Source organism: Pseudorca crassidens, chromosome 3 (genome assembly GCF_039906515.1).
Source record: "Pseudorca crassidens isolate mPseCra1 chromosome 3, mPseCra1.hap1, whole genome shotgun sequence".
In the NCBI taxonomy this organism is placed as follows: domain Eukaryota; kingdom Metazoa; phylum Chordata; class Mammalia; order Artiodactyla; family Delphinidae; genus Pseudorca; species Pseudorca crassidens.
The window spans coordinates 147,533,697-147,553,449 of record NC_090298.1 but is presented as its reverse complement, the minus strand read 5'-3'; the positions used below and the strand labels follow the sequence as shown (position 1 = coordinate 147,553,449).

The 19,753-nt window shown below is 44.6% G+C and overlaps 1 protein-coding gene across 1 annotated transcript in view; it reads left to right on the top strand.

Annotated features, from left to right (window-relative positions):
• DOCK2 (dedicator of cytokinesis 2) overlaps window positions 1-19,753 on the top strand; it is a 405,630-nt gene that overhangs the window by 31,763 nt on the left and 354,114 nt on the right. The window contains exons 6-10 of the mRNA XM_067732884.1: window positions 1,756-1,904; window positions 7,272-7,407; window positions 10,009-10,163; window positions 14,137-14,218; window positions 19,429-19,564. Of these exons, the coding sequence (XP_067588985.1) occupies window positions 1,756-1,904; window positions 7,272-7,407; window positions 10,009-10,163; window positions 14,137-14,218; window positions 19,429-19,564 (658 nt within the window). The remainder of the gene's footprint in view (window positions 1-1,755; window positions 1,905-7,271; window positions 7,408-10,008; window positions 10,164-14,136; window positions 14,219-19,428; window positions 19,565-19,753) is intronic.

The following is a 19,753-nucleotide window of genomic DNA, read 5'->3' as shown; positions in this document are numbered from 1 at the left end:
TTCTACCACCCCTTTTACACATCACATACACAGGCGTCGTGGAAGCTTGGCATTTTCCTTAAGAAATCTTTGAATTGCAAGTCCATCGTGCCCTTTACCCTAGTAAAGTGATCCTTAAACCTCCAGTTTCATGATTCTTACCATATCTGCATACCACCCATGAAGTATTTACTTAAAACCTAAGTTGTCTCCCTTTTTAGTAAACTTAAATGACTTACATAAGGAACTTTACAACATGTTGTGTCATTCCAACAATCCTCCAACTCTCCAACACCAACTGGATGCCCTATAATTCAATTCAATTCAGTTCTAACACTGACTCCCCAGAGTTTAAGGGCTCAGTTCTACACGACTGCCCTCTCTTCAGATGCCAGTTGCAAGTCCCAGGTCCCAGGCTCCCCACACATCTGTCCAACTTGGTACAAATTTGGGGACTCCCACAACACCCCTCCAACCTCACCTCAGGTTCCGTGTGTCCTTAGAACAACTCATAAAACTCAGGAAAGTACTACCTTTACAGTTTTATTATAAAGGATACAACTCAGGAACAGCCAATGGAAGAGAGACACAGAGGAAGGTACTGGGGTAGCGATGGGCACAGAGTTTCCATGCCTTCCCCAGGGAAGGCGTGCCACCCTCCCAGCACATCAATATGTTTACCTTCTGGGAAGCTACTAGAACCTCGTTGTTCAAGAGTTTTTATCCGCATTTCATTACATAGGCATGATTAAATGATTGAATCAAGTTCCAACCCTTCTAACCTCCCTGGAGGTTGGGGGTTGGAGCTGGAAGTTCCAACCCTCTAACCACATGGTTGGTTCCTCTGACAGCCAGCCCCCATTCTTGAAGCTCTCTAGGACTCATCTCATTAGCACAGACTCAGGTCTGGTCAAAACAGGCTCGTTGTGAATAAGAAAAGACACATCTATCACTTAGAAAATTCCAAGCATTTTAAGAGCTCTGTGCCAGAAACTGGGGAGAAAGACCCGATAGGTATATATACCTTTATCACTTCACACGTGCTTCCCAAATGCACAGTCAAAAGCTCTTGGCACAGTTAGAACATTATTCAGATAAATACACGAAAACAAAACAATGTCATCGAGTAGTACCTGTCAAAAGCTCGGAGCCAAAGAACTTCTCTCTCTTTTTGTTAAAAAAAAAAAAAAGAAATTAACAAATGTGAGAGAGGGGTTAAAGTCATGTTGCCATGAAACTGCAACTTTCTCTTGCCCTTAAACAGAAGGATGGGAAGAGACTAGAGGAGAATAACCATATGGGTCCCTAATACGTGTCTTTGTACCACCAAAACCATCTCATGTCCCTTGGGTTGTGTGCATGTTACACTTGGGGGAACACTGCCCTAGAAACAGGCCTTCTGCACCAGAGCAGTGGCCCTGGTTCTCAGCCTTAAAGGGCCTGGCCTCTGAGACCTGCATTGCAGCAGATGTTCTTGGCATTCCTATTCAACATGTAACTTCTTGGATAAGAGTCAGAAATAACCCCTCTTTTTTTAAACCAGGAAGTGATTGGGATTATTACTTTTGCTTTTGAGAAACCCCTGTGGCCCTGGGGGAGGAAACATGTCAATGACTCAGACCACCACCCAATCCCTTCACAGCTGGGTAGGGGCCAAGAGAGGCACTCGAGCCATGGCCCCTGAACATGCATGCTTGCCTTTGGCCCAGTTTGCCAGATGGAGGCCCAAGACCTTCGGTGCAGGTGACTGCGATTGTTTCCTGTTTCTGCTCCTAGGCCAGCAGAAAGGAGCGGTTCCAACAGGTGCAGTCCATGATGTACGACCTGATGGACTGGCGGTCACAGCTCCTCTCAGGAACTTTGCCCAAGGACGAGCTGAAGGAACTGAAGCAGAAAGTCACGTCCAGAATTGACTATGGCAACAAGTAACATCTCTTTCCTCCAAAAAGATGTTTTCTTTCCCCACCCACCCCACTTCTTCCCTTTCTCCCTATGAGAAGCTAGGTTTCATTTTTAGATGCGAGTTTGCCCCTTTCTTTTTGGGAGAAGGCTGTTACCAACGACCGTGCTTGTGTGCCTTTGCTGTCACCCTCGTGGGACCCAGGGACATGCAAGCGGAGAGAGGCTTGCTTGTCCAGTGGTTATTAGCCGGCTAGAGATTCAGGACACTCATTTAACCTACTTCCAAGGGGCTGGGGAGCACAGTCATGCTGGTTCACTTTCGGCTTAGTTGTCATTTTATTCCTGCATTTACAAAGCTCTCTCTTAAATCCCAATGTGAGACTTAATGTCCCTTCCTCGTCCTACATTAATCTAAGCCACATGCCATCAGCTAACTCATATGCACAGTTACAAAAGCATTTCCTCAAAGGGAAAGAAGCAGAAATTGGTTAGTTTGAATGCTGTGAAGTTAAGGAGAGTGTGAAACAATTTTTTGAGGCAGGACAATGCACTAATAATAATAGTAATGAAAATAACATTATAACTAACACTAACACCTAATCCAAGCTTATCATGCACCAGTCTTTAGCTTTGTGTTTCACATCCATTGTCTTATTTTTTTTTTTTAATTTTTATTTATTTTTTGGCTGTGTTGGGTCTTTGTTGCTGTGCGTGGCTTTCTCTAGTTGTGGTTTGTCGCGGTGTGCAGGCTTCTCATTGCGGTGGCTTCTCTTATTGTGGAGCACAGGCTCCAGGCGCACGGGTCTCAGTAGCTGTGACTTGCGGGCTCTAGAGCGCCGGCTCAGTAGTTGTGGTGCACGGGCTTAGTTGCTCCGCGGCATGTGAGATCTTCCCGGACCAGCACTCAAACCCGTGTCACCTGTACTGGCAGGTGGATTCTTAACCACTGCACTACTATTAATTTTTATAACAACTCTATGAGGCATGCAGTTTTAGTATCCTCATTTTTTCAGATGAAGAAGCTGAGGCTCTTAAAGAGGTTAACTAACAGGTCCAAAGTCACATAGCTAGTAAATGGCAGAACCAGAATTTAGACCAGGCAATCTGACTCTAGAGCCCCTGAGCCTCACCATTATATACTAGTTGGATAACATTTGCGAACTGTAAAGGCCCTCCCCGTCCTGATTATGTGAGTGCTCTCCAAACATCCTACTTACTTGTTTATTCATCCCAGCAACAAACATGTATTAAGCGCTTATGATTGGCCTGATTTCCTGCTAGGGTTTTTGAGGCCACAGAAATAAAAGTTCCTGTACACTAAGGGACCACAGTCCAGTTAAGAGTGAGCTACAAGTAAACTATTGATATGTATTGTAACTTTGATGGCTTAGGAGGCAAGAGCATTCTTAATTCAATTTGGAGAAGGAAGTCAAGGAAAGACTTCCTGGAGGAAGTCAAGGAAAGCTTCCTGTACTTCCAGGTACAGTTTTAAGCACTTTCCAAAGCTTCCTGGAGGAGGTGACCACAGTTAAATTTTGAAAGATAAAGAAGTGTTAAGTAGGTTTTTAAAAAAAGGGAGGCTGAGAGTGCATGAGAAAACATAGCATGTTCAGAAGACTGCAAAGTGGATCAGAAGCCTGGAACATAGGGCCTGAGTGGGAAATGGAAAGAGCCTATTAAGTGGGAATAAAAAAAGAAATTTTCCCAGCAGCCAGGCTTCCTTGCCTTTGTCACACGCACTAGGAAGATGATCCAAAGAGGAAAGCCAATGGGTCCAACTTATGGCTGATTCCCATCCCAGGAGCACGATCCCTCTGCGGGTTCCCCTGCTGGCAGCTGGCAGGCGAGTCCAAATCTGCTTATCCTGCTCATCATCCCAAAGTGACAGGAAGGGTTTGCTCTGCAGCTGTTGCTGCCATTGGTACAGTGATATCTTTAGCTAAGCATGGTTGCAGCTGGGACGTGGGAATTGAGGACGTTTTGCTGCTTCGCAGTAATGGCGTCTGTGACCTTCAGATGTTTCCTCATGGGGGCTTCTGACAATAAGGACCAAGGATGGAAAAAATGGTCACCACTCTTAGGAAGCCTTCCCTGATTTTCCTCCACCCACCCTGGCTGGGTTAGGCACTCTTGCAGGCCCTTAGCACCCTGACCAGTAATTACCTCCTTACTGGCCTGTCTCCCATGCTGTTTTGGTAGCTCCTCTAAGGCAGATTCATTTCTATGTGCTGGGCATAGGATCTGCATGCAGTAGGTGAATGGTGGTGAAAGGAGAAAGAGGATCCTCCCTAAATCAGCCTCCCTCTACAGCATCGCCTGGATCAGCACCGTGCTTTCAGTTTCAGTCAGTTGCCTTTGGGGAAGTGAGAGACATCCTCGGAGACAGAGGCCCTGAGCTAAGGGGCCCCTTGTTTCTTGCTTCACTTCCCTGATGACTTCAGCTGGAAGTGAGAGAGATTTGTGCACCTTAAATTAATATAGGCCTGGTGTCTTGGGGGTTCAGAGCTCTGATATGGGATAGGCAGCTTCCTGAAAACCAGAAGGCCAGATTTCAGGTCAGAGTGTCAGGAACAGCATGAGGACCATCAGCCTCAGGCTGTGAGAGTCAGGGAAGCAGGACTCTGAGTCTTGGAGGACTGGTCAGAATCAGCCTACTTCTTCCCCCAGAAATTCCATTCCTTCCTTCAGCCATCAAACTTTTGTCGAGCACCCGAGAGGCCCTCAAGACACAGACATTTACAAAATACAGCCTCTCTATGCAACAAAAACAACAAAAGGCAAGCAAAGAGAACTAATAATAACTTTCTGAGTGCTTACTGTCTGCCAGGTACAGTTTTAAGCACTTTCCATGCATTAACTCGGTTAAGTCTCGCAACAACTCTGTGAGGCAGGTACTATTATCATCCCTATTTCTTAGATGAGGAAATGGAGGCTCACAGGCTGATTAGGTCATTTTGCCCAAGATGCACTGGAATTTGAACCAGGTAGCTTGGCTCCAGAGTTCAAGCACTTAACCACTGCATTCTACTGCCTCCTGTGGACTATGAGGATTAGTAAGAGAAAGAGAAGTAAGCAGACAGTTGAGTAAGAAGTCACGCGTTTCATGAGAGGAGGAAGCGTGAACAAGAGGGTGGGAGGAGACAGGGCAGGGTGTGACACCTGACCTGCATCACACAACACTGGCAGGAATTATTAGGTGAAGAAATTTAGAGAAAGAGAGAGAAGTTGAGAGGAGCTGAGAGATGAGCATGAATATGGAGAGGAAGGTAGACAGGGCCTGGAATCTCGAGGGCATGAGTACCAGGTGGAAAAGTTCAGATTTGTCCAGAGAGCGATGGGGAGCCACAGAAAAAGCCATTTCTGTTTTCTTCACCTTAAAAATTTTTATTTTTTTGAAAAAGGCATACAGTGAGGACTTCCTCCCCTGCCCTCGTCTTGGGTTCATTTTATCACTTTCTTGAACAGAGAGAGCAGTGGGGCTACCTTCTAAGGAGAAACTGTCAAAATGCTCAGTTCTCCAAAATGAATGGTTTTCTGTCCTATTGGGAAGAAGCCTCTCCTGATCTTGGGTCATGGGAATCCCATCAATCCTGCCCCTTGTCTACTAAAGCTTCCAAGTTTCAAATGAAACTGGTAATGGACAAGCTCTTTGGTATCCAAGGAGTGAGGAACCCTCAAATGATTCCTTCAAATCTCAAGACAGCTGGACCCGGGAGAATGTTTTATTCATACATTTTAGAACCGAATCCACTTTGATAAATTTCGAAGAGAAAGGAGCTAGAGAGATGTCGGCATTAAATTACGTATTGGCTGTGCTTCGTCTTTTCCCAGGTCGTGAGAGCCTCTGCTCAGCATTAGTTGAATACATTTCTTCCCCCTTAGCATTGCCCGTTCAGCAGCATGGCTGTGCAACATTATGAGTCATATCTAGTTGGAAGTTAATTTCCTAATGAATGTGGACAAATGGGTGAACTTTGGCTCCCTTCTGTTTGCATTTGGATGACATGAGAGATGTGCCTCTTAATCCAGTTGACAAATAAGAGATGAAAACGTAGTCTCCTTCATCTGTCCTTGCTGCCCTGACCCTGTCTGGTGCTTGGCGGTAGTGGTGCCTAAGCAGGACCACCGTTGTTCCTCTCAAGAGTCTCCATCAGCCCACCGCCCCCTCCCCTCTTTGTATGGACAACTGAGGTCCTCCATGTCAACATCAGATGCAAAAGCAGCTTCAGGTTAGGACCTGTGCAAACATACCCCCTGTCCACAAACCCAGTGCTGCCTCTAAGAGCCTCCTATCTTGAAAGTATACCATAAAGGTTAAGAGTGCAGACTAGGATGCCATATTACTTTTTACTAGCTATGTGACCTGGAGTAAATTATCCTCAGTCTTTTCTTCATCTGTAAAATGCAGGTATTAATAGTACTTCCCTCACAGCGTTGTTACAAGAGTTAAATGCCTTAATATGTGTGAAGAATTTAAGGTACCGCTTATCGCAAGTGCTGTGTGACTATTTTGCTGTTACTAGTATCATTGATGCCAATCAGAATGGCAGATGCAGTTGAAACAAATCAATACCAAACAGGGAAAATCTTGTGACCTGGAAGTCACAGAGCTAAAGAGCACACTGTGGGTAACAATGGATATATGTGAGATTTCTCCCCCAACGACTATTTTCAAGGTACCATTGAATAAGCGATACATGAATACCTTCTCTGCATATGTATTATATATCATACTATATTATGTTATGTTATATAAACATTAAATAGAGATAAGGCAAAATTCTCCCTTGGCCCCTCCACCCCTCCTAGTCCCAGTGCCCTGCCTCTCCTCACAGGCACGCAGGTTGGTAGTTTGGTGCATTTTGTCCATATCTTTCTCTCTGTACATGCACCCAGGTAACATACCTGCCTTGGTTTCTTTGTTTGCTTGTTTTTTACTTAAAACACACTGTATGCATCTTTCCATGCTTGATTTTTTTCTTCACTAATACATATCATTAAACATATCAAAACTATATCATATTTTTAAAACCCAACTACATAGAATTCCATTACAGATGACAGTTTGTCATTCCCCCTTTGACTGACATTTTAGTTTTTTTCAACACTTTGCTGATGCAACACACATCCTTGTTCATTGTTTTTCTAAGTTCAGTATCACAGGAAATACACATTAAAATTTTCTTAGTACACACTACCACAGTACCTCCCAGAAAGGCTGAGCTATATCAGTGTGACTCCCAGCTGTGTGCAAGGCTGTCTGTATAGAGCTGTGCTATGGGAGCCTATGATCCTTAGAAATCAGGTGAGCTTTCTGGTAGAAACTTCTCACCAACATTCTACAGGCTTCAACCTCCCTTGATTTATCATCTCACATTTTTGCTTTTCAGAATCCTTGAGCTTGATCTGATTGTCAGAGATGAAGATGGAAATATCTTGGACCCTGTTAATACCAGTGTCATCAGCTTGTTCCATGCACACGAAGAAGCGACTGATAAAATCACAGAGCGTATCAAGGAAGAGATGGTGAGCTTTGTGAACTAGGCTTGGCCAAGCGAAGCAGGCTTTAGCACGTCATAAGCTTAAAATAATAAGCTCATTAACCAGACTGTATATTATTCAAAGGGACATCTGTCCTATGACCTGAGATCATCAGTAACCACATGCATTTTATTGTGTTTTGTTTTTTTTTTTTTTTTTTTTGGGTACGCGGGCCTCTCACTGCTGTGGCCTGTCCTGTTGCGGAGCACAGGCTCTGGACGCACAGGTCCAGTGGCCATGGCTCACGGGCCCAGCCGCTCTGCGGCATGTGGGATCTTCCCAGACCGGGGCACGAACCCGTGTCCCCAGCATCGGCAGGCGGACTCTCAACCACTGTGCCACCGGGGAAGCCCCTATTGTGTTTTTGTACTTGGATCTTGATTCATTCCACAACCAGCCCCCAGGTGGTTTAATGCCAGGCAAGTTTCCTGTTCTCACGGACCTTTTATATTCCAGAGAGGAAAAAAGAAGAAATGTTAAAAATGTAAATAATTCCAGATGGCGATAAGTTTCTAAAAGGCAATCAATTAGTGTTATGTGAATCGGAGTGAATCAGGAGCTATTTTAAAAGGTACCATCAGGAAAGGCCCCTCCCAGGAGGGACATCTGAGATGACACTTGTATAATGTGAAGGCAGCAGGCCTGGGAAGATCTGGGGACAAGATGTTCAGTGCAGGGGGATCAGCAAGTGCAAAGGCCCCGAGATAGGACTGAGTTTTGAATGTTCAAGGAGTAGGAAGGTCAGTATGGATGGGCCATAATGAACAGTGGAAGAGTGAAGGCAATGCTTTGGAGAGGTAGGTAGCAGGAGCCAGTTCTCATAGGACCTAACGGTCATAGGGAAGAGCTAAAATATTATTCCAGCTGTGGTAAGAAGCCAATAAAAGATTCCAAGGAAACAATCTTTACAAGGTTAACAATAATCTGATTTATATTTTTAAAAAGTATTTTATCCACTGTGTATTGTTTGAAAGCAACTTTATTTTTAGCTCTACTGAGATATAATTTTCATACAATAAAATTAATTCATTTAAAATTACAGTCTAATGGATCTTATTAATACATAGTGTTGGGCAGACTCTACCGCAATCAAGGTATAGAATAGCTCCATGATCCTAAAAGTTTCTTTGAGTTCCTTTGCAGTCAACCCCCTTCCCCAGTCCCAAGCCCCAGGCAACCCCTTTTGTGACTATATTTTGTCTTTTCTAGAATTTAATAAAAATGGAATCATGTCTTTTTTTATAAATTTATTTATTTATTTAATATATATTTTTTATTTTTCGCTGTATTGGGTCTTCGTTGCTGCATGTGGGCTTTCTCTATTTCCGGCGAGTGGGGGCTATTCTTCGATGGGGTGTGCGGGCTTCCCATTGCGGTGGCTTCTCTTGTTGTGGAGCACGGGCTCTAGGTGCGTGGGCTTCAGTAGTTGTGACACATGGGCTCAGTAGTTGTGGTGCACGGGCTTAGTTGCTCTGTGGCATGTGGGTTATTCCTGGACCAGGGCTTGAACCTGCATCCCCTGCATTGGCAGGTGATTCTTAACTGCTGCACCACCAGGGAAGTCCCATATGGTTTTTGTGTTTGACTTCTTTTACTCAGCATGCTATTTTTGAAGTTCGTGTTGTTGTATGTATTAATGTTTTTTCCTTTTCATTGCTGAGTTGCTATACCATTGACCAGTTGCCAATGGTATATATCATTGATCAGTTGTTGAATATGTGGGTTGTTTCTAATTCAGGGCTATTATAACTAATAACACTATGAACATTTTCATTTAAATCTTTGTGTGGGCATATGATTTTATTCTTTCTGGATAATAATCGTTGGAGCATATGATAAGTACATATTTAACTTTTTCAGGTACCAACATACTATTTCCCAAAAGGCCTGTACAATTTTGCATTCCCATCAGCAATCTATGGGAGTGCCAGTTCCTCTACATTCTTGTTAGCACTTGATATTGTCAGTCTTTTAACTTTAGCCATTCTAGTGGTTGTGTAGTGGTATCTCACTGTTGTTTTGAATGTCCCTGAATGACTAGTGATTTTGAGCATCTCTTCATGTGCTTTCTGGCCTAATTTACCATTTGTATCTTTTTTTTGTGAAGTGTCTGTTCAGATACCTTGCCCATTTTCATTGGGTTGATTTTCTTGACATTGAGTTGTAAGAATTCTTTGTATATTCTGGATACAAATTCTTTATCAGATACATGTTTTGCAAATAAATTTTCTCCCGGTGTGTACCTGGACTTTCAGTTTCTTAAATGTGTCTTTCAAAAAGCAAAATTTTCAGTTTTGATAAAGTCTGTTTAAGCATTTTTTTTCTTTTATAGTTTGTGCTTTTTATGACACTAAACTTTATGTGGAAGTCTGGGTCATTTGTGATATTTCCCAGGATCAAGGCCAAGAGAGTCAAAGTGACTTGGTTCAGACAACAGGAACTTTTGGTGGAAGGCCTGGATATAATGCTGAAATCTTTAGGCTTGAAACTTACATGATTCTTAATATTCAGGGCCATCTTTCTGTTGTTCTAAGTGGTGCTGGGCTAATTTTCTCCATTTTCCTCCCTTTTCCTTCCACCTCTCAGTCAAAAGATCAGCCTGATTATGGAATGTATTCCCGGATCTCCTCATCCCCTACCCACAGCCTCTATGTCTTTGTGAGAAACTTTGTGTGCAGAATTGGGGAAGACGCTGAGCTTTTCATGTCCCTCTATGACCCCAACAAGCAAATGGTCATAAGGTAAGTGTTCAACATTGCCTGACTTCTCTGTATTCGGGAGGTTGGAGTTGGCAGAGCTCAGAGTGCCTTTTCCTTCCGCCATCACTTGTGGAGAAATTCCCACCCAGTAGAGAAACAGTCTAGCTGAGAATGTGGAAATAACTTCTTTTAGGGTGTGGGAGTCAGGTGGAAATGTTACTTTCACCACTTTTTTTTTTTCCCAGAGTAGGGTTATGGTTACACCGTAGGGTTTTGTAAACAGTTCTTTGATTACTGGAAAACAACCAGAAATAACAAGATTCAGACAGGTAGCACTGAATAGAATAAAAATACCTATTTTAAAAGGAGAGTTAAGAAATGAATAGTGAAAACGCCCTGTCCTCAATGGCAGTAGCAGGCTAAGAGTGTGGGCTCTGGAATCTGTGTGGGTTCACATCGTGCCCCCACCATTTACTCTTTCTTAACCTTGGGCACGTTGTTAATCTTTCTTAAGCCTGAGTTTCCCATTTGCAAAATGTAGATGTCAACCTCACGGGGTCATTTCTTTTAGTTAGACTTTAATAAGTAAAAGCACAGGAAGCACAGGGCCTGGCACATGGTGCTCCAAGTGGCAGTGGTTATCATTGTTACTACCTTAATTAATTGTTCTTGGAAATGGAAAAAGTAAGGGAACTTCCAGGTACCTCAGCTCGAAGAAGGGAAAACACGTTTGGGAATCTCCAGAGGAAAGACTTTGATGTACTTCTGGCCCCCACCACCAGCCCTGTCGTCTGCTTATGGCTCAGTCCATCCTTCCACCCAGGTGACCACTGCCTGTCCCCTCCAGTGGGGTTCTGAGCCAACACGTGGTCCTGTATTTGAGATCCCAGTTAACGCAGTACAGTGGAGCTGGAGCATGATCCTTCTGCTTCTATGGAGAAAATGATATCTTCTTACCTTGGTTGTGTTGATGATTAAAGGAGATAACATATAGTTCCTACTGAATTATAAAATTCACTTTAGAAAATAATGGCTCTCATGGAGACATTTAGTAAATATAGAGGGGCTGTCCATCTAAGAAGACGGAACTGAGGTCTGTATATGATCTCACATAATCGTCATTACTCCCTGTGATTTGGGTGAGAAAATGAGGCTCAGAGAGGTCAGGTGACTTGCTCAAAGGCACATATATTTATAAATGGCGGAACTGAGCTGTTCACCCAAGTCCATCTGACTCCGAAGATAAGCTAGTTTCCAGTTTTAGTCTGTCACCAAGGAAAGAGTTGTATCAAATATCCTCAGTGGTTCTCACCAGGGTCTTAGCACTGTTGCGGTGGAAAGCTATTCTTTATAGCAAACTTAAATCCCTAATTTAAAGAATGAGCCCAGCTCATCTGGCTAGGCCTCAGCAGACACTGTGAACAAGTGTACCTGCTCCCTTAGAACCCACTTTGAGATGGTCTGTGTGTCATAGGCCCCTTGCTGTTCCCTGTCAGCTGCTCCAAGGCACCTGTGACAAAGATCCCAAAAGCACTCCCTGCCTCTCAGAAAACACAAAGATTCCTCATGGCTGAATTGACAAGGGTGCCTGGCCTGCTGGCTCATCTAAGTGATGGATGGCCTGAACCAGCCCTGTGGAGGGAGGCAGTGGATCAGTGAGGTGGCAGCTCTGTTCCCCGATGCGCCACACCGAATGATGCGCTCGATGGGGCATGCCTGAGTGATGCCTCTGAGAGTGCCAGAGACACAGGGAAGCCCTTGGGAGAGTGAGGGCTGAGGAGGAAGGGGACAAAGGGGCAGAACCCTGCTCCCTCCCCCGCCCCAAGGATAAAAAAAAAGTAGAAAACAAAGAAAGAAGAGAAGAGGCATGATACAGGAAAGGGGCAGGGGAACGTGGAAGCACTCCCCCAAGTCGGTCTGACTCTGGGTAGCTGTTCTCTCCCTAAGAAACCAAATTTCTCCATTCCTGCCTTCCCTAGCCAGCGTGTGCATACAGTGAGCCACAGGCAAGTTAGGGCATCCTCAGTGTGGCCCAGATGTGAGCTGGGGAGAATTTGGCTGGGACCAACCTTTCAGTATTGGGATGTACGATGGTCCGATTCCAATGGAGCCTGCAGAGATTTGGTTTGGGAAAGTTAAGATAAATTTTGGTAGTATGAAAAAGAAAGCAGTTCAGGCATCAGGCCAGTGGCAAGGCTAATTTCCAAAAGGAGCTCAAGAAAGAGTTGGAATGGTTCTCCCTCTTCCCCTGAGGAGGGTGGAAGAGGTCTTACCTGTCTGGGTGCCAGTAGGCCTTCAGATTTACCACCCAGGTCTTCCTGGGCAAAGATGGATGGGGCCAGCTCAGCCCTCTAATTGCTTTTCTGATTTATGATTCTCTTTCCCCTAGAAGAAAATTGCTGGTGCCTAGAGTTTAGACCTAGCAGGCTAGTTCTCTACTGGACATGCCACATGTGATTAAAGGTCCTGGGAAATACCCAGGTATTTCACTATGACAGTCCAGAAATAACCAATGGAAAATAATTAAAACAATTTGGGGGGGGGGATGGAGCCTTGGAGACTTCTTGGTTATTTTGCTGAAAATTCCACTAAAAATTTTAGATCTTACTAAAAAAAAAAAAATACATTTAACTTGATTAAATTTTAACCATTGGTTAATCTGGGACAGTTTTCTTTTTGTTGTAAGTTCTATTTCCCCCTTGAACCTTGCTCAGACTGCTCTTAATAGTCTTCTAGGGGTGAGTGGAGAGAAAAAAACAAGGCATCAGAGAGAACAAACCTCTAAAAAGAAGGCACTTTGCTGAATTCTCTTATTATGCCTTTTTTGGGCTGACTTGGGTTTTGAGTTTTATTTTGTTTGTATCCTGATTCAAGATAACGGGCATTTATTTAGAAGCAACTATATGCTCCTGGATGGCATGGAAAACTGAATGACTCAACTCAGCAAACTCTACCAAGCTTCTCCTAAGTTAAAGAATGCTAGGTTTCCTGATCTTGTCGATGCAGCTAGACTGACTAGTATGAACCACACAGGGTTGTGTGTATGATTGCTAGAAGATGTGTATTGATGAATGATCAGATGTCAGAACTGTGTGACTGCCCTTCATAAAACCTGTCAGTGGGTTCTCATTACTATCAGGATCAAGTCAGAATCCTTGAATGGCCTGTAAAGCCTACATGGGCTGGCCCATCTTTCTAATTTTTCTCTTACCATTTTCCCCTTGGATCTGTCTTTTAGGTGCATCAAACTCCGTCCTGTCTCAGGGCCTTTGCACACATGTTTGCTTTGCCTGAAACATTTCCCTTTCCCACTCTCTTTTTCCTGACCAACTTTATTTACATGTCACATCCTCAGCAAAGACTTCCCTAACCACCCAGCCTAGGCATGGTTCTTCTGATAATACATTCTCACAACATCCTGAACTTTTTTTTTGTAGCATGATTGCATATAAATAGTTGCCACGACTGCATTTAAATCATTACTTAAGTGTATCTCAGATAATGGCTAAGGCCCTCTATGGTCCAACACAGTGTGACATTCCTTCAAGGAAACGGTCCGACATCTAATGGATAATTTAAAATAATGCAGATCTTTACTCAATCTTGAAAGGGGAATAGGGTGGGAAGGACAAATACATTCTTAATGCCCAGCAAAACGTACAAAAATCCTTTCCCTCTCACTTCTGCCACTCTTTATCACCTCTACAGAGAATGCTGCTGCTCTTCAAAAATATTAGATAGCTGGGTTAGAATTTGCTTACTAGATGGCGGAGGGAAAGAGGTTGTGAGTACCAAGTGTTAGTAATTCCTTACCCCTGCCTGTCTAACGTCTGTCTCCCTGACGGGACTGTGATCTCCTGGAGGGAGGGACAGACATGGAGAGCCTGTCTCAGACACTCCCATGTCCCCAGTTGCCAGCTTGGTGTTGGGCTCATAGCAGAGGCTTGGTGAATATTTTTACCTTATGAATATTGAGACCCCTAGCAGTAATGGGTTGCCACCCCTCTTCCCACAGCGAGAACTACCTGGTGCGATGGGGCAGCAGGGGCTTCCCAAAGGAGATTGAGATGCTCAACAACCTGAAGGTGGTCTTCACGGTAGGTGTGCACTGTCCTCTTGTACCACATCCCATACTCACGGACATGATCTTGGAGATGGGGCTGGTCAGGCACTCAGGAGGGAGCGTGGCCTTGGTGCAGAGCTGTGTTCTGGGCTTTCTGTAAAAGGAAGCTATTGGGAAGATGGATCTCCTCCTTGCTCTCTCTTCCTCGCTCCCTATCTTACTCGTGTGTACCCAGTGCAGAGCACTGTGTGAACAAGCACAAGCCTCTTCCAGCAGTAATGTCTAGGTGGGCTAGGTACAGCAGCTACTCTGATTTTCTGGTTGATTCATGGTTAACTTGAGTTCCTGACTTTGGTTCAGACCATCTAGAAACCTTTCCAAAATACATCAGATTAAAAAAGGCCTTCCTAGAACATTGACTGCCTTGGTAAATTAGACATTCTGAACATAATTAAGTCATAGATGACTAAAGATCTTACGATTCCCTGGGATCATCCTTCTAAATACCAATACTCACCAGGCAAGACGTAACAGAGAAATGTTGAAATCAATTGCTATTTGGATGATTTATTTCTGAGAGTGAACTGGCTTTTTAGTTCTAGAAAGGAGAAGCAGTGGAAAGAAGGAGATAAGAGTTATCATTTCCAGCAGAAACCCCTCTCTTCTGTTTTCACCGAGTGGTGTTCAGAGTATGATCTTAAGATATCTGAGGATATTGGTGTTTTCTGCAAGCACCTCTGGGGAGAAGAGCATTTATGAGATTTTTCACTGTGTCACCTGTGTTAGCAAGAGAGATTACAGAGGAGGAGCGAGGGAGGGGTTTGGGCATTACAGAGTGACCGACATGCTGGATTAACCTACCTTGCTCCACAATAATTTTCCAGTTACAGGCCATTAAGTTCTATGTCTTATGTTACAATTAGATTGGAGTGCAGCTGATTTATTTTGTTCGTTATTTCCTGAAAAATGGGCTAGAGGCATGGAATAAGATCATAGATCCTAATTGCTTAGACAAAGTTTTCTTGGCATATATAAATGTGCCTCGGTGCCGTTTGTCTATTATTAGTTAGAAGGAGGAGCCTATTTATTTTCTTGATAAATAGGAGAGTCCCACGGGGCTTCCTGATTAAACCAAGAGACAGATGTTTCACAAGAGGGAGAGGGACGGGGAATCAATCAGTGGTTCATTTTGCAGAGAACCAATTCATGATGTAAACGTGCAGGAAAGGTCATCAGTAAATTTGTGTCACTCAATAATAATGAGAATGTGGTCCTGCCTTTGCGGAATTCTGCCTGTGCCACCACCTCTTCTTCACACAGCAAACGAACTTGAGAGCCTTGGTTGACTGGTTTAATGGGTTGACACTTCCTTCTCTTGAAATGATGGGAATCTTCATTTCAGGACAAGGAACGTCACGGTGCTCTAGCTTCTTTTATTGATTCAAGTGCTACCCAGTGAGCACCTACTGTGTGTAAGCTCTGTGCTGTGTCTGGGGATACAGCAGTGAGTAAGCTGATAGGCTCCTGCCCTCAGGGTGTGATGGGGGGAATTCAGAAAATAATTAAATGAATAAATAAGAGAGATCTCAGAAGGCAATCCATGCCATGCAGATAATTAAAACAGGGTGATGTGATGGCGTTTGACTGGGAATTACTTTCAGTTGGGCATCGAGGTGATGTTTTCGATATGAGATACGACTCGGCAGGCACATGCCTTGCTGGCCTCCTTTCTCCTGTCTCCGGATGTCAGCTCTTCCTAGTCTCCTCCTTGGAGGCAGAGCCCAAGAAGCTGGCACGTGGCTTGGGCTGATGGTGGCGTTTCCCTTCCGTCTGCTTTATGAGCGTTCACCCTCCGTGGCCCTGTAAGAGGAAAGCGCACATACCGCGAGGTTTCCTAAGACTTTGCCCAGTTTGGGGGTTGCTGCTAACACGTGGGGGACAAGACTGAACAGTAAAAGGAACACTGATGAATGACTAAATCAGGTAGCGCGTGTTTTAAGTTTCGTGTCTCAGCTGCCCCAAACGTCTGAGTTTTGTGAGGCCCGAGTGAGAATGATCGGGAGACACCGCAGACTGAAGCCTAGTTCTGAGATTGCCTGTTTATACACTCTCCAGAGAATGACCTGTGTTCAAGCATTTTTACTTTGCTCTCATAGCAATAAGCTTCTCTAGTACCAAGGGCCTCTGATGAGGAAGCTCTTAAAGGTCTCGTGTCTTCTTTTGAGCAAGTGAAATTTTTTCAGAGAAGAGGAGTGGAAAATGGACTTACCTAGGAATCTTAAATAGTTACCTAGTGTATTAATTTGCTAGGGCTGTCATTACAAAGTACCATAGACGGGGTGGCTTAAACAATAGAAATGTATTTTCTCACAGTTCCGGTAGCTGGAAATCCAAGATCAAGGTGTTGGCAGTGTTGGTTTCTTCTGAGGCCTCTCTCCTTGGCTTGCAGATGGCCACCTTCTCCTTGTGTGTTCATGTGACTGTCCTTCTGTGTGTCTGTGTCCTAAACTCCTCTTCTTATCAGGACACGAGTCATACTGGATTAGAGCTCACCCTAATGACCTCATTTTAGCTTAATCACCTCTTTAAATGCCCTGTCTCCAAATACAGTCACATTCTAAGACATGAAGGGGTCAACATATGAGTTTGGGGGAGACATAATTCATCCCATAACATTTAGGAAGGAACCTGTCAGGTGGCAGGGCTTCTGTGTCTCTGGAATGCCTCTGAAAGATACAAATATAGATATTTCAAAAATACAAAAAATCCTAATGGGAGGAGGGAAGTAATTAGGGATGGAGGTCGTTGTGAGGGAAGCAGGACTTGAGCTGTTAAGGATGGAAAGGATTTGGATATATAGAGGAATAAGGGGTAAACTTTAGAGGTGGAGGTACAGATGTGGGGCTTAGGAAGAAAGATCTAGAGTCGAAAGTGAACATTGTGTGTTTGTGGAACAATAAAGAAATCTTTGTGACAAAAATAGAGTACTTGCATGCTGAGAATAGTGGGGAATCAGTGGGATAGGACAGCTGGAAATATATTTTGTCTAGGATATTTCATGTCAGCTGGGGAAAACTAGCACTAACAGGGTAGCAAATATCGAGCTATTAACATTGTTGCGGGGAGAGAAATGAAATGATGAACATGGCTCGTAAAGATGAGTTTCAGGGGGATTTCAGGGTGGGTTGGAGGAAGGAGTCAGGCAGGCCAGAGAAGAGGCTGTCCCACCATCTGGATGTGAGATAATTGGAATCTCAAACTCAGCTGCCTGCTGGGCAAGGCGGGAGATGCAAATGAGTGGAGGGGCTGCCTCCATCAGAAAGCCGCCTCTCCCCTGTCTCCCTGCCCAGTGGGGAGACTTGGGAGAGTGGAGAAGCAGCTGTCCATTCCTCCAGCTTTGAAAGGACAGCCCTTGTATCAGTGAAGATTCTCCAGGGAAGTTGAACCAGGAAGATACGTAAATAGGTAGATTTGTTGTGAGGATTTGGCTCATGTGATTGTGGGGGCTGACAGGTTTGAAATCTGTAGGGCTGGATGGCAGGCTGGAAACTCAGGGAGGATTTCTATGCTCTAGTCTCGAGGCAGAATTCCTTCTTCGCTGGGAAACCTCGCATTCTGTTCTTAAGACCTTCAACTGATTGGATGAGGCCCACCTACGTTATGGAAGGTGTGTCCTTTACTTAAAGTTAACTGATTGTAGATGCTAATCAGACCTACAAAATACCTCACAGCAACATCTAGACTAGTGTTTGATCAGGCAACTAGGCAGCATAGCCTGTCCACATTGACACATAAACCCCCAAGCAGGAAGCTGTGGACCACTTTGAGGCCATGTCTTGTTCCCAGAGACTCTGCACACCCCTCCCTCTTCTTCCCACACCAGCCACAGTGAGAGGCTGGGGATGGCTGCTTTACCCAGGCCCTGGCTCTGATGTCAGCTGACAGGCTGCTCCCAGTACCTATGCCTGCATGAGGATTAACTCAGAAGAGAAGCGACTATTCTCTAGTGAGGCCAGGCCCAGGAATCTCTGCTCTGATGCCAACAACATGCCTTGACATCCCTTCTCCAGCTGATCTGAGCTGGAAGGGGGTGCCAGGAACACCGAAGCTTTTAGATTTGAGCAGGGCACTTGAATGCTGAGGTAGTCCAGGTGGTTTCCCTTCCTGTGTGCCTTTGGATGGTGAAAGAAATGTATGGTGGTGGTTAGGTGGATGGACTTTGGGGTCAGAGTGACCGGACAGTGTCTGCAAGGACTGAGGTCATGTCCTCGGGGAAGACCCTTATCTTCTTTGTGTCTCAGTTTCCCCATATGTCAAATGGGGCTGCAGTAACAGTATTAGTGATGGGACTTCGGAGTGTTGTGAAGGATCAAATAAGACGATGATGTGTGCAACACTGAGCACAGGGCTTGAGACGTCAGCTTAGTTCACGGTTTCAGCGTTCCTCCTCCTGAGCCCACCCCTGTCCCCCTTGCAGTTAGGTGTGGCCACGGCCCTTGCTTTGGTCACTGAAATGGAAGTGGAAGTGATATGCCTCTCTTCTGGGTGGGAGCTTTAAGAGCCAGTGAGTGATTTGCCCCGTTACCTTCCCCTGCTCTGGGGACAGTGAGTGCACCTATTGTGACAGGATAGATCCTCCAGCAGCCAGGGGCCCAGAGTGAGTGAGTGGAGCCCCCGCCCATCTGCACTGGACCGGTAGCCTGAGCTGGAAATAAACCCTGTTGTGTTAGAAGCTCAGATATTGGGGTTGTTTGGTGTCACAACAACCCAACCCCGAGTGATATACATGCATTAGGTGCTCAGTAAACGGTGATTGTTAGGATTTTTCCTTCCTCCTTTTGCCTTCTCCCTCAGAGGTGCTGAGCGATGACCAGGTGGATGGAGTCATTTGCAGCAAATGCTATTTTTGGATACATCAGCTGGTATATAGAGACGGCTACCTATACAACTGATACTGTACCTCTATCCTTCTCTTCCCATCAGTTTGAGGTGGAAGAATTGGGATTGAACACCAGAGCCCTGTCACCCAATTTCCTTTCCAAAACTCACCTTTCTTATGTGTGAAACGGGGGTGATAGCTTTGTTTTCCGCCTTTCCCAGGACTAACTGTATGATTGGTCCATGGATGCTAAGTGCTAAGCACCAACCTCCCCCCACCCCCAGAATTTACTATTACTGAGTTTGCTTTTCTACTTTTTGTTCATTAGACACATGGTGTGTAACTATTCGTTTCCTGCCTTACAGGATCTTGGAAACAAAGACCTCAACAGGGATAAAATTTACTTGATTTGTCAAATAGTCCGAGTTGGGAAGATGGATCTTAAGGATACGAACACAAAGAAATGCACGCAGGGACTGAGGCGGCCTTTTGGGGTGGCAGGTAATGACACACCACACAGCACTAACTGTTACTGGAGTGCACATTTTATATGACTGAATTTTGAAGATTTTTTTTCTTTCGCTCTCCTCCTTGCCCTCCCCCCCTCAAAAACTTAGGCCAGACAACCCCTAATACCTACATTTCCTGTGACTAAATCAAAATAATTGGTAACTAAGTCTAGATTTATGG